At 37.9% G+C, this 15,043-nt stretch overlaps 1 protein-coding gene across 1 annotated transcript; it reads left to right on the forward strand.

The window, feature by feature from the left end:
* The first annotated feature begins 871 nt into the window (after window positions 1-871).
* LOC149823331 (mitochondrial import inner membrane translocase subunit Tim9) lies at window positions 872-7,787 on the forward strand. The gene is made up of 2 exons (XM_090020025.1): window positions 872-1,014; window positions 7,369-7,787. Exons 1-2 carry the CDS (start codon window positions 920-922, stop codon window positions 7,553-7,555), a joined length of 282 nt encoding a protein of 93 aa, XP_089876151.1. The 5' UTR covers window positions 872-919; the 3' UTR covers window positions 7,556-7,787.
* The last annotated feature ends 7,256 nt before the right edge of the window (window positions 7,788-15,043 follow it).

Below are 15,043 nucleotides of genomic sequence, written 5' to 3' on the forward strand. Positions count from 1 at the left end.
AGAATCCAATATTTACATGTATTTGGATTCGAATTTTTCTCAGAGTCGAACTTGGATTCAGATAAAAAACTTGATATAGAATCTGGATCTGATTATTAATCGGATCCAATTTTGGTTAGTGAATCCACCTAAATGAATTCAGACTTGGTCGGATATCCAACCTGAATCCGAATGGTTTACATCCTTTTGATTAGAGGTGAAAACGGATCAAGTTTGGTCAGACCTTGGATCCAAATCTGACACTTAATTTCTGGATGAAGATTCTTAAAGTAAGATCCAAAAGGGTAATCGGATTTTCCAGATTCAGATTGCAGCCAAATCAACGTTTTAGGTTGGATCTGTGTTAAGATTCACCCAATCCGTTTGCACCTTTTACATATAAAAAATGTCACAAGGACACGTGGACGATGCAGATTCAACTCCAAGTTTAATTTCTTTTGGAAAATAGGATACGAGGACACAGATTTTTTAAAATTTTAATTAATAAAAAGCTATTTTTTATATATTTTATGTTAAAAATGTATTTTATTCAAATAATATTTGAAAATATTAAAATATTGTCCATACGTGTTAAGTGTCTGTGTCCGCGGGTCCGAGCGTGTCCAATCGTGTCATCAGAGACACTCCCCCAAAATGTCGTGTCCCTGTGACATGTAAAAACTTGGTTTCAGTCTTCCTTCACCGGATCTAGTATTACCATCTTTTAGATCCGAATTCAACTTTACATAAACGGATGTTATCTGGATCTACCGTACAGAATCCAGTCTCAGACTCGGATCAGGCACTATCTGTCCTATATCCGATCCGTTTGCAGCCCTAGCTTTGATAAAGTAAGGTTTTGGGGAACGCTCCTGCACAAGGTGGCTCTCTCTGCCTCTGAGGTCAAACCTTAAGAAGAAGAAGAAGAAGGGGAGTCACCATGGACAAAAGCATGCTGGGAGACCTCGATTCTCTGCCGGAGGAAGACAAGCTTAGGATGGCTGCCATGATCGATCAGCTCCAGATCCGCGACAGGTTATTTTTTTCTCTCTTTCCCTTCCTCTTTCTCTGCCTTTTTTTCTTCACAGAAAATGTTTCCAATCGCACTCAATTGATCGAAATAGAAAATTTAGTTCGTGTTTTTGGTGTTCCTTGCTTCCTAGTGCTGAATCTGAAATTGGGTAGTTGTAATTTTAAGGTTTTCGGCCTTCTTCGATAAGAAATTTCGGTTCAGAGGCGGTACTGGCCTTGCCGGTGTGCCAAGAAACGTTGCTCCTTGTTTTTTTTCTTGCTATGATTTGTTTCCTTTTACTTTTTTTTTTTTCGAGTTTCAAGATGGACCGTTTAATTTTGGTGGTATTAATAATCCAGTGCACTTGGGCATATTTTATATTCATGCTTGATTATTAGTAATGCTATTGATTTTTTTTTTTGCAGTTTTTTCTATTCTCTGAGTTTGGTTGTGTTGGTTCGAGTTATGTTTTTCGTTTTGTGTTAACATTGGGAAAATTGTTAGTCAGAGTGCAAGCGGATTGTGGATTGTTGAAGAGCTTGTTTGATCCTTTTAGTGTGTGTGTTGTGTGTGGAAATTTAGAATTTGCGACGATTTTGGTGAAAAATGATTGAGGGCAAGCTCAATAATTTATGTTGATCATACATTCAGATGTATTAATTGAATGCCCCAACTTTTTTCCGACTCTGAAATAGAGTAGTACTAATTAACCAAGGAGCGATGATCATCCCAATGAATCTTTCTTTTGTCCCATTTTCTTTCTGAGGCTTTCAGTCCAAATCCTGAGGACATTGTATTGGGCTCTTTTCAATGGTAAGATGCTTCTGCCACCACTTGAAAAACCTTTCTTTGGCTCTTTTGCCCAATCATGCTAAACTATTAATCAAGGTTTTAAAACCCGTGACTCGGAACTCGACTCGTTCTTTATTGACTCGTGACTCGGCGGGTCAACTCGGTGACTCGGACCGGGTTTTGTTAACTTTTGATTTTAAAAGAAAAACAATATATAATTTGTCTGAAACCATGTTTTTGAGTAAACATAGTCTCTAAATGTCTGTAAGAATATAAAAACAACTGCAATGAGCTATAGAGGTTTGCTTGAATAATTGAATTTGATATCTATACAAGCACTTTGATTAATTCATGACTTGAATTAGAGGATTTGGTCACCATGAGTTCAGTCTGCTACTACCTAAGGTTCCTAAAATGGCCTATCATATATGCTAGCTTGTTTTAAAAGTTTTAATTCCCTCTCTAACAAATCCATAAATGTAAAACAGGGATACATGTGCATATTGAAAGTTTACAGAATGCCCAATATCAGCATAAATAAGCAATTTTCTCATGTATAAAACTATGCACGAAATATATTAATGGCACAACTATAAAAAGACTACTAATATTTGAATATGTACAATGCTTGTTCACATAACAAATGGATGATGAAAGCTAAATGTGACTTCCCACAGGCACAGTTGACCCGCCATATATAGTGAAAATCATTTCTTTAAAATATTTTGCTAGAATAAGTTGATAACAAAGGGTGAACAGTAGTTCGAACAACATGGCGATTTTATTCTATGGATTTAAATGCTTTTTTATCTTTAAATGATTTTTATTTTCTTTTTTATACAAAATCTGGGGGTAACCCTTGTTAAAATATATGTACTTATATATTTTGAAACTGTAATTTGAAACTCAAAAAACAAATTTCAAACATCCCAAAACTCGCCCGAGTCAGTCCGAGTCAAGCCGAGTCAAGCCTGAGTCAAGCCTGAGTCAAGCCCGAGTTTTGGCAAACCGAGTTTGCCTTGCCGGGTTGACTCGCTGGAGGGGCGAGCCGAGCCGAGTCAGCCGAGTCAACGAGTTGACTCAGTGAGTTTTAAAACACTGCTATTAATATGTTACAAATCAAACTCCCCTATAGCCTTGGTCAGCTATATTTTTCTTGCAAACATACACATCATAGAGATGGTGTTCCATGTTTCTGTGTCCCAAACAAGAAGCTGATCTCCCATGGCAAATATGGGCCCTGAGATGCTCCCAACTGGCCAAACAACTTCAGGAAACTAGGATTTTTTTTCTATTTCCATACCTGCTTTATGAAGAAAATAAAGTCGATGTTGCCAACAAGCTAAGCAGTCAATAAGTTATCCTTCCTTTTACAGTGAGGATCTAAGTGTTATTAAAAACGCGTCTCAAGGCGCAAAAAGCGCGCCTTGCCTCAAGGCGAGGGCCTTTGTGCCTTGAGACACATACATGAAAAGTAAAAGCATCGAGGCGTACGCCTCGAGGCGAGGTGCGCCTCACGGTGAGCCCTGCACGCCTCAGGGTCAAAGCCCTCATTTGACCAAAATTAAAATGTTACCCCCGACCCTAATGAGGGTCTGGGGCCCTAATTTGTCTATTCCAATCCCCCTCTCTCTCGTCTCTCACAGTCTCTCCTTCTCTCTCTCATCTCTCGCATCCCCTCTCTCTTGTCTCTCGTCTCTCGCAGTCCCTCTCTCACATTCTCTTCCTTCTCGGCCTCTTCCTTCTCGCCGAAAGCAACCGCGATGTCGGCAGCCCTTGTCGGACCCCAGGTAACCCCGACCCCCTTCATTCTTTTTCCTTCGTGTTTGCCTACCTCTCTTCAATCTCTCCATCAGGTAGGGGCACGACCCCTATCATGCGATTTATTCTGGCAGGCAAGGCCCTTGGCCCCTGCCCGTTGTGGTCCTTGTCAGGCAGTGGCCAAGGCCCCTGCCATTTATTGTTTCTGTTGTTTTAAGCAGGCAGGGGCCAAGCCCTTGCCATATATTATTTCTGTTAGGCAGGGGCTGAGGCCCTTGCCATATGTTGTTTTAAACTTTTAAGCAGGTGGAGGCCTTGCCCCCTGCCATTTATTGTTTCCGTCAGTCAGGGGGCCTTGCCATTTGTTGATTTAAGCAGGCAGGGGCTGAGGCCCGTGTCGTTCGAAGTTTCGTCAGGCAGGAGCTGAGGCCCCTGCCATTCGATGATTCAGGCAAGCAGGGACACTTTGTTTTTCTCTACATTAAGTCAGGTATGGGTTCTTTACTTTCTCAGTTGACTCACTTAAAAAAAGAAAGAAAGAAAACTAAGATGCATTTTCTAATTATGACATGATGTTTTTAATGCATCATTATAGGTTATTGTGAGGGTGAAGACATGTGCGTTCTCACTGAATTCATGTGTTTCCATTAGTTTTCAATTTATATATATTGATTATTATTGAATATGAATCTAATTTTTTGTATTAATATATATTTTTTTATATGTATTTTTGCAGTTGAACAATGGGAAAAGATGTAGGATGAGATCATGGAATTAAAGTTTCAAATCCTACTAAAGATCCCAAACTCGTACGACATGTAATTTGCAATTATTGTCATAAACAGACTACAGGAGACATCTATAGGTTAAAGCATCATTTAGCTGGCACAAAACATGGTGTAAGCATGTGCGAAGCAGTTCCACCTGATGTGAAAAGATTTTTTCAAAATCATCTAAAAGATCAGAAGCAAAAGAAAGAAGAGGAAGAACAAAACAAGTTGGATATCGGGAACAATGTTTATTTTGGATCATCAATAGGCGATAATGTGAATAAAGAAACCAGTGGATCGTGTAGTGATGCAAAAACAAGCACAGGTTGTCCTATGGATCTCTTTGTGAACAAAGAAGCACGAAAAAACGCAATAAACACTGCTTTGAAAAGTGATGAAAGAAAAAATATATGTCGTGTCATTGGCAGATTTTTTTATGTAAATGCGTTATCATTTAATCTTTGCAACATTCTATATTTTAGTGCAATGGTAGAAGCTATTGCAAATTATGGGCGAGGGTTCAAACCACCTTCTTTTCACGAGATCAAAACGTGGATTTTGAAGAACGAAGTAGATTGTACTCATGAAATTTTAAAATAGTTAAAAAAGGAATGACCAAATATTGGTTGCAGCATTATGGCAGATGGTTGAACAGATAGAAAAGGAAGAAACTTAATTAATTTTCTTGTAAACAGCTAATCTGGGACAATATTTTTGAAGTCCGTTGACATCAGCGACATGAAAAAAACTGGTGCAAATTTGTGTAAGTTGTTTGAAGAAGTTGGTGAAAGTAATGTGGTGCAATTCATTACAGATAATGCACCAAATTATGTGGCAGCTGAGAATATGTTAACTGCAGGAAAAACATATTTTTGGACACCATGTGTAGCCCATTGCTTGGATCTTATGTTAGAAGATATTGGAAAGATGTCAATTTTTAAAGATACAGTGGAAAAGGAAAAAAAAATACAAGATACATTTATAGTCATGCATGAGTATTAAATTTAATGAGAAAGTTCACAAAGAACAAAGAACTTCTACGTCCAGCCGTCACTCATTTTGCCACAACATATCTCACACTTCATATTATTAGATGTTATAAGAAAGAGTTAAAGTCGATGTTCTTATCTTCAAATTTTAGATCATCTACTTACTATAAGAAATCTGATGCTAAGAACATTTTTTATATTGTTTTTAATGATCATAAGTTTTGGGCTGTCATATCATATGCAATTAAAGTTACACTGCTTCTTGTGAAAGTGTTGCGATTAGTTGATGCAGATGAACCTGTTATGAGATTTTTGTATGAGGCAATGGATAGAGCAAATGAGAAAATTGCTTCAAACCTTGACAATGTTGAAAGAAAATATAAACCTATTTGGGATATCATTGATAGACGATGAGACTTGCAACTTTATAAGCCTTTGCATGCAGTTGCCTATTATTTAAATTCACATTTTGATTATGTTGACAACTTCAACTCGGATGGAGAAGTTATGAGTGACTTTTATGATTGTGTTGAAAAATTAGTTTCTGATGCAAATATTCGGTTGAAAATTACAACACAAATCGATGCATTTAAAAAAGCAAAGGGGTTGTTTGGTAGAGAGGCAACTGTTACAACAAGAAAATTAAAAAGTCCTGGTAAGTTTGCAATTATATTGTTATTTGTCAATGTTTTTTATGTTTTTGTTAATTATGACATTCTTAATGTTTTTATCAAATTTTTATTGTTTTATTTGAATGCAGTTGACTGGTGGAGTTCATTTGGCCACGAAAATCCTGAGTTGATGAATTTTGCAATTCGAATTCTAAGTTTGACGTGTAGTGCATCGGGCTGTGAGAGGAATTGAAGTACTTTCTCATTGGTTTGTGACTTTGTATTTTATTTTTGAAATACATTTTTATAAGTTTAATTATCTTATAATTGATTATCAATGATTTGAAATTATAGGTACATACAAAACGAAAGAATAAACTTGAATAAGAGAAGATGAATGCATTGGTTTTTGTAATGTACAATATAAAATTAAGAGAGAGAAATATGAGGAGGAGGGCTACCAAAGACCCTATATGTCTAGATCATATAGACTCAGATGATGAGTGAATTGTAGAGAAGGAAGATCCAGTGTTGCCTAGTGATCCCAATTGGTTGAAGGATTCCTGGTTGAATCCGAACTTCAACATAAATGCCATTGAGCATGTGCCTATTGAAAAAGTCACTTCACCTCATGATTCACAAAGTGGTTCTAGGCAAGCCAGGTCTTCAAGAGATCGAGGTAAAGCTATATTCCTTTTACCTTGCTATGAATATAAATATATTTTTTAATTACATAACATAAGTATTTAATACATGATTTTTTATTGAAAGAAAAAGAAAAGCAAAAGAAGTTATTGAGGACGTGGAGGAAGAAAATGCTTGGGTATTTATTTGTTTAAATATTTTAATGTTCTTAAGGTTATTTTGCTTTGGTATTCATTTGCGTACGTATTTTAATTGGCAATTCAGGATTCTAAACTAAGCTGATCACTGGTAAATATTTGTCAGCTCTATCTGTTTGACAATCCATTTCTACAATATTAAATATTTCAAGAATGCAAAATTTATAGTGTTATAGGTAATTCTTGAAATAATTTTAATGATCCATATGTACAAGATTATGCTCCTTTATCATATATGCTATTGTTTGTTTCTAGCTTTCTATTACAACTCATGAACATAGTGCCTAGCTTGGGGGAATATTTAAAGGTTGGCAGTTAATTGCTATCCTCTCCATCTTCATTCTGCAACCTCTACAAACTATCTGTGGTGATTTCAGAAAAAAATCAGGCAATGACTGCTACTGGCAGCTCTTAAAATCGAATAGGAAGTTGTCCTCCTTCACGGGACCATGGCCTGTGGCTTCTTATATTGATGATCTATGATTTTGAATGTTAACTTTGTTATCCTGTAGTGAGGCACATTATGGTGCTCTTGGATGTTTGTATGATTTGAATGTTAAATCTCTTTTTTTTTCTGTTCTTAGTTCTGAGTCAATTGATCTTTCACTGCAGTCTAAGAATGTACAATTCATTGGTAGAAAGATGTTTTAAGGATTGTGTGGACACTTTTCGGCGCAAATCACTTGATAAGCAAGAAGAAACTTGTGTTCGTCGGTGTGCAGAAAAGTTCTTGAAGCACTCTATGCGGGTGGGGATGAGGTTTGCTGAGCTGAACCAAGGCACAGCTACACCAGATTAACTAGCGTGCATTTTTTTGAGAGAACTTTGTGGATCTTGTTAAACCAAAATTTTATTTTGTTGAAGGTGATTTTCTAACCCTTTTAAGTCGGATCAGGTCGAATCTCAGAAGTTGAAAGTTGCAGTAATGAGATCATGTTTTTGGTCGTGAAGGTGTGAGAGGCCACATTTCTAGTGGTGCAAATTTGTTTTGTTTTCATGATAAGTTGATAACAATGTTTCTCTTTTGCGAATGTTACCACCTTTCGTGTGAACTGTTTTTCCCTTCCATAATATTAGATGAAGTTCCAGTTAGTTGCTTGCCATCCATTGGTCTTCTTACTCGGTACCTCTCCAATTTGATGGCCCAGCGTGTCGATGATCTGCAGATCAATGGAGCAGAGAAGGGAGATAGAGAGACAAGGGTTGTAGAAGGCTTGCTTCAGGAGGGCCTCTGTGATCTCCTGTAAACCCCCCATGATGTGGTAAAGGGAGGATATTAGGGTCAGCAGTGAGTAGGGATTCCCCTGCAGAGAGCCTGATGAGGGGAGAATAAAGAGTGTTTCCACTGTCTAATGAATTTGGTAGAAGTCCTGGGCTAAAATAGATTACTTGGACAGACGATAATCCAAAGATTATCATATCCATGCATTTGAAATGAGTTGGCCCTACTCATTTCAAATACACGGGCCCCACTTAGAGGGGCCATGGCCATGACCTGGGCAACACAATTAACAACAAAGTCTTCTTACTCAGTACTTCTCCAATTGTGTTAAATAAAGCATAATGTTTGAACGCTTGAATATGAGAGAGAGAGAGAGAGAGATGCCAAAAAAAAAATAGTAATGTGGTGTTTGTTTCATGCACTTACGAAAGAGAACCTCTTTTTTTAAGAGTGAAACAAATGTTTCCACAAGAAATATGTAGTGGGGCTCACGTAATAAATGCAAAAAACGTATTTCCTAAAAAGCATTTTCCCTTCTAAGCATCTCTTTCAAGGGAAAGAAGCTTCCATTGAGTTGGGGTGTAATAACCACCAGCTATAAAGCATTTGTTTCTTGCCCAGGCTCTCTTTCATAGAAGACATGGCATCTTTTTTACAAAGAGTGAAACAAACATGTCTATTATGAGAAATATATGGTAGGAATCACATAATAAATACAAAAAAAAACAATTTTCCTGTCAAAATGGGTTCATGCTTCCCTATTTGAGTAAACATTTTCCTTTCAAAGTGACTCAGGAAAGAGGCTTCCCATGAGTGGGAGTATTACAAACACCCCCATTAATGATGGTTTAATGGCTATTTTACTGTACTGTCGTAAAATTTGCAACCGAGTATGATCTGTCATTTTTATTCAAGTTCGTGCTTATCACGTAGAAACAATTACTAATTTCAGGGAATAGTCCTTGCCTTTTTAGCCATTTGCAAATTAGTTATTTTTTATGTGAATTTACAAATCAGTCCCTGGATTTCCATTAACCCTTACAATTTAGTTCCTCAGATTAAGATCCTATGTTCCGTGACAGTATCCATTAAGGACAAAAAAATGTTGCATTAATTGGCAAAAGTTATCATCCCATGCCTTACTTTACTCTTAACTAGTCCTGTAAAAAAGAAATTTGAAAAAATACTTCTAGATTCGAATATTCAAACCCACTCTTTGAAGAAGATCCAATCTCACTACTTTCAAATAGTTCAGTGACAGTGTTTGTTATGATGGCTAGAGCAGGTCAAGTATTGACTTTAAAAGAGCAATTGGCATTACTCAAAAAAAAATTAAATAAATGTTTTGCTTAGTAAAGTGATAAAAAAAAGAAAATGTCAAATCCTTCTTCTACATTATATATTACAATTCAGAGGAGTATCTTTTCTTACTTAATAAAGGTTCTTAGAAGAGCTCAATAAAAAATTTGATCAATTTAAGATAACAATGACTTCTGGACCTTCTCGAAGTTATTTTAAACCATATCCGAAACATGTGAATAAGGTCCCTTATCCTCAAAATTATCAACCCCCAATCTTTAAAAGATTTAATGAGTTGGGTTATCCAAGAGAACATTTAGCGAAATAACAATAATTATTTTTTAAGATAATTTGTCTTGTCATTAGAAGAACACTAGTTTTATGTAGCTTCCACTTCATGCATTGCCTTTCGTAGCCATTTAATTTCTTGATAACTATGTGTTGGAATGACAAACGTACAGATTGGTATCCAAATGGATTGCAATTATAAGTCACTCTCTTTTCTTTTTATGTATTTTCTTCAATGAGCTTCTAGGGCTGGAAAACGAGAAGAGCAACTTGCCGTTTGGCTCAGCTCGGGAATTGAGCTCAGCGAGCTGAGCTCGTTTAGGTAAATTAGCATAGCACTAACATGGCAAGCTCAGACGGTTCTGCCCTTACAAGAGGACCATTTTATAAAATGTCAAAAAGGTAGGGACTAATTTATAAAATGTGGGAAAATAACTTTTCTACCCTCATCGAGAGGCATTATTTCTTATTTTTAAAACTCAATACTTGTAAAACAAACCATTTTTAGAAATACAATATACAAGTATTTAAATTCATTAATTTCTAAACGACATATTGCCAATGTTTCAGACATCCATGTTTTCCACTTTTTGCATGTGATGTTTATACCTCTCTCTCTCTCTCTCTCTCCCCTTTTCTCTATGTACTTTATTACAAATGTTATAAAGAAGTTCATGTCTGCATTTTCGTGCACTCCAGTGGCGGAGCCAGAAGTTTTTCGTTGGGTGGGCAGACTTCGGGTGGTGATGATCGACCTCTATCGGTGGCGCAATGGCTCGAAACCTCCGTGGTGGTGAAGATCATAGATCGAGATCGAAAGCCTGTTTCGATAGTTGAGCCACCTCCTTCTCGGTGGTGATCCAGCAGCAAGCCGAAGGTCTTCTAACTGAGGTGCCTCCTCAGCTCCCTCTCGGAGGGGACGGTCCTCGCCACAGCATAAGGCGGAGCAACTCCCTCGGCTGGCTCCATCCCATGTCCACCGTCTCCTGCGTCTGGGTGCCATAGGCCATAGGGTACTATGTATCGCAGGGAGGCTTGATCTCCACTCCTGCACCACCCTGCTCTGATCTTCTTCGACAAGCATTTGCAAGGAAAGAATGCAACCACCAAATCGTGCGGAATGAAGAAGAAGACCCGAGTCGTATCATATTTCGACTCGGTTTCTAATTCTGGGGTGGGCGACCGCCCACCCCTGGCTCCGCCACTGGTGCACTCTCTATGTGTTTGTGCATACACGTACTCTTGTTTCTGCTCTTTCACATGTGTTGCCCTTTCACATGTGTTGAGAGTTTTTCTATGCGCTTGAAAGGCCTGCTTTCGGTGATAAGATCATCTGAGGCGACATCATAGGGCCTTCGCTTTTAAGCCTATGACAACTACGACCCTACCTTTAGAAGAAGAAGACTACAAACCTTACATAAATGCTGAAATTTTCAACCCCCATCTAAAGCAAAACAAAGGAAAAATGGTGGCAGTGGGAAACACAAATCATGACCATATTAAACACTTGTTCCCCTTTGGGGATATCGAGGGGTTTGGTGACTTGGGTTGCTTCTCATTCAAGTTCTGGGTTGATGGCGTCTTCTGTTTAGGCAAATTTAGTAGTGGAGGAAAAGATGGGAGGTAGAAATCCAAGCCTTATGAGGGAAGGAGGAGAAAGAGTGATTGATGCAGAAGCGGAGCTGACGACTCAAGGTCCATAAGGATACGTTTGGATCCACTTTGATGTTTTTATTTTCTTTTATTATTTGGATCATTTTGTAATTAAACTTAGATATAACATTTTGAATTTTATTAGATCAGGATAATTAAAAAGAGTTTGATATTTTTAGAAGTTTATCAGATTAGGTAGTTTACTGGGATTGAGATTTGTGAGACCTCATCTATAAAAAAGATGAGAGCCTTATGTAAAGATTAGAGTTGAGGATAAAATACATTTTAGTAATTCTTGTTTTTAATTTTCAGTTATTTTCTACTTTTTCCAATTTTTTTAATTTTCTCGTAAATCAAGTCATCTCGATTTACATCAATTATTATTAGAGTCGGACCTGCTGACAGCTTGTGCAGAACTCCATTGAAGCCAAGGTCTATGGACAGAGGCACCGTCAGTTGGATCCTAGATGGCATTCGTTCATCAGTCGGTGTCCTTGGCTGTCGGAGGCCATGTCTGCAAACGCGATACAACGCCGGTGAAGGGCACATTCACCGCCGAATGGGAATGGGGAGGGCATCTCGACCCTTTCCCAAACCAAACCGGTTCAAATATGTTACACTTGTGGAACTGTATATCTATTAGTAACAGATCGATTTAGGCCAATTCAGATCGGGTCAGAGGTCATGCAACACCCGATTCATTATTCTACTGACATGAGTTTTCTGATTTCTTCTAGTTTTTTGGTCTAGAGCCACATTTTGAACTAGCATTTGGAGTGCGGGTTGACAAAGCGAGTAGTTCAGATCTTATATTCAATGATTTCTTCAAATTAGATCAAGCCTATACTGAAGTTATTCGATCCATTTGATCCAAATCAGTACAGGGATTCATATGATTGCAGATGGTTCAGAAAGAATATGTTCAGTTTTCAAGCACATATTCAAACGGCTTGGACTACTAAGTTTGTGAAACAGTACACATATCTAGTTTTGTATTGTGGGCCCATAACCTACAAGGTTGAATGAGATTGAAAAAAGTGCAAGCAAGATCTAGACTTGAGGTTGAAAAGAGTAATACATAAGGCAGAGTCCAAGACCCGGGGCCCATAAGAATCTGTTTGGATCAACTTTAATGTTTTTAGATTTTTTTTATTATTTGGATCATTTTGTAATGGATCTTGGATTTGATATTCTGATTTTATTATATTAAGATAATTAATAAGAGTTTTATATTTTTAAGAGTTTATCATATTAGATTAGATAGTTTACTGAGATTGGGATTTGAGAGACCTCATCTATAAAAAAGATGAGAGCCCTATGCAGAGATTAGAAGAGATGAAGATGAGATAAATTTCAGTAATTTTTTTTAATTTTCAATTATTTTCTGTTTTTCCAGTTTTCCTTAAATCTACATTAGAGGTAATCATAGTTGGTTGTTTTCTCATAAAACGAACCTTCTCAATTTACATGAGTGACGGTGGCTGACAAATGAAAAGACTAAGAGAAGGGGAGTTGACTCTTATGGGGAATCAATGAAAAGCAAGGTTGTTAAATGCGATGAGGCGAAGCGAGGCGTTGAGCCTGCACTTCGCCTCTGAGGCGTACGCCTCTCACAACATGAGACTCTCAAGTATCTGTGGTATATCTAAAATATCGTAAAAATATGTGGCATTTTTGTAGGGATGTTAATGGATTGAATTTAATACGTATTCGACTGCATCAGAACGACCTTTGTTTAATGATCAGATTTGGAAAGCTGAAACCCCATCTGCTCATAATCAGATTTCTTTTTTTATATTTACCTTAGGCGCATCACTGCAACGCCTCAGTACCTTCAGCGTGCTCTTCACCTCTGAAGCGTATGCTTCAGGTACTGAGGCGTACGCCTCTCACAACACTGATGAAAAGCTCTTGCTCATAACCTTGAGTAGGGAGGTGCTGCTGAGAGTTAGGCGAGGTGCCATGGATGGTCTCTCTCTCTCTCTCTCTCTCTCTCTCTCTCTCTCTCTCTCTCTCTCTCTCTCTCTCTCTATATATATATATATATATATATATATATATATATATATATATATTAAAACTCCTCATGGGAGCTGCTGGATGGGTTTGGGAGAACTCAGCTTGTTAGGGAAGAAAGGATTGCATAGGGTTTTGGGAGAAATCGAATGGAAAGTGCAATATAGTCATTTTACATAACATTTAACCATGGTCAACATTTGACCCTGGTTAGGTTGACACCATCTTAACTAAAGGATCATTTTGCACTAACTGTAAAAAAAGTGAGGACCGATTTGCAAAATTGCATAAGGCAAGGACTGATATGCAAATCACTGAAAAGGCAGGGACCATTTTGCAAAAAAAAAGTACAGCTGAGGAAAGCAGAAGTTATCCAAGCTCAGGTCAATCATATATGCCTGTCTAAAAAGCCTATGCCTTACAAACCATGAGCTACACACCTGCAACGGCAAGTCCGGTTCAGGCCAGATCCTAATAGGCAATGGTAAGTGCACAAATTGGATTTCACTCTATGATAAAATATGAAGGGCATGGCGTGGCTTACTAGGCTGCGTTTGGCAGCCTTGACTTGGAGGTGATCTGTCAAAGAAAATGATTTGACATCTTCACCAGCCATTGCTTCATGGTCCTTTTCCTTTTGTACATTGTGGACGATAAGGATGTCAAATCAATTGTCTAAAAATGATTTGGGAGATCACTTGATCTGCTCTAGTGTTCTTGGCAACTCTTATCTCCAACACCACACTATGGCATTGGCAACACCACATTTTGAAAACTATACGTTGGCAACACAAACGGGTGTTTCCAACCCAATGCAATACTTCCAATAGAGGCTTATATGCATGACACACATATGATATGATATGATATGGCTTAACCATGCTCTCCATGCACCTCCCCCTTACCCAACTAAAATGTCAAGTGCAAACATCTTTTATAGAGATAACCTTTTTACTGAAATCTGGTTCTTTTCTTCTTTTTCCATGAGAAATAGAGAAACCACCCATGACATAAGAGACCTGATTGCACTGGAGTATCCTGCCATGCCTACGGGCACTTCTGTAGCAGCATAAAATCATGGCACACCCCGGGAGACACCTTGCTTTGCTTGATTCCAGAAGGGTGTGCTCACATGAAGCCTTGAACTCAGGGTAAGGGGATATTTCCCTATCCATGAGCCGAAGAGCATGTGGGCGACCTCCTTGGGGCCGGAAAGCTGTTTCTTCCAAGCTATAATAAAACACTAATTTATTATAGCTTGAAAAGCAGAGTCCCCCACATCACCTTGTGTGGGGATGTTGCAAGTTCGAATCCCAATGGTATTGTTGTATAAATGGTAGGGGTCAGCCCAACCGCAGCTTGCCTATAAAAAAAAAAGTAGCTCCAACATCAGGGAAAATATTTGCTACCCTCATGCTGAGTAAGAAATCCTTTAGTTAGAACTCATAGAGGCAGGTTGAACTGACCAAATCAGACCCATAGATGTGTTCAGCATGGACAATTTAGTGGGAAATGACCTTTGAATAGAATTTGTCAACGTAAAGATATTTTTTTTGAAGGATGAAAAGTGGTACATTATAAGTCATCAATTTTTCAACCGCTGGAAAAACTTTACATGCATGTTGGAAAACATGATCTAGGTCTGATCCCTACTAAACCAAACATGCACATCACATCTAGAGGGCCCGATCTAAAAATAAATAAATAAAAATAAGTTTCTCGATCTATAAATAAATAAATAAAATAGCTTTTACAATTAGGGAGTTCCTTACCCACGAGGGCAGCAGACTTCTCCCAACAGACTGGTGC

The sequence above is a fragment of the Nuphar pumila genome, chromosome 10, assembly GCF_984573655.1.
Source record: "Nuphar pumila chromosome 10, dmNupPumi1.hap1.1, whole genome shotgun sequence".
Classification (NCBI taxonomy): domain Eukaryota; kingdom Viridiplantae; phylum Streptophyta; class Magnoliopsida; order Nymphaeales; family Nymphaeaceae; genus Nuphar; species Nuphar pumila.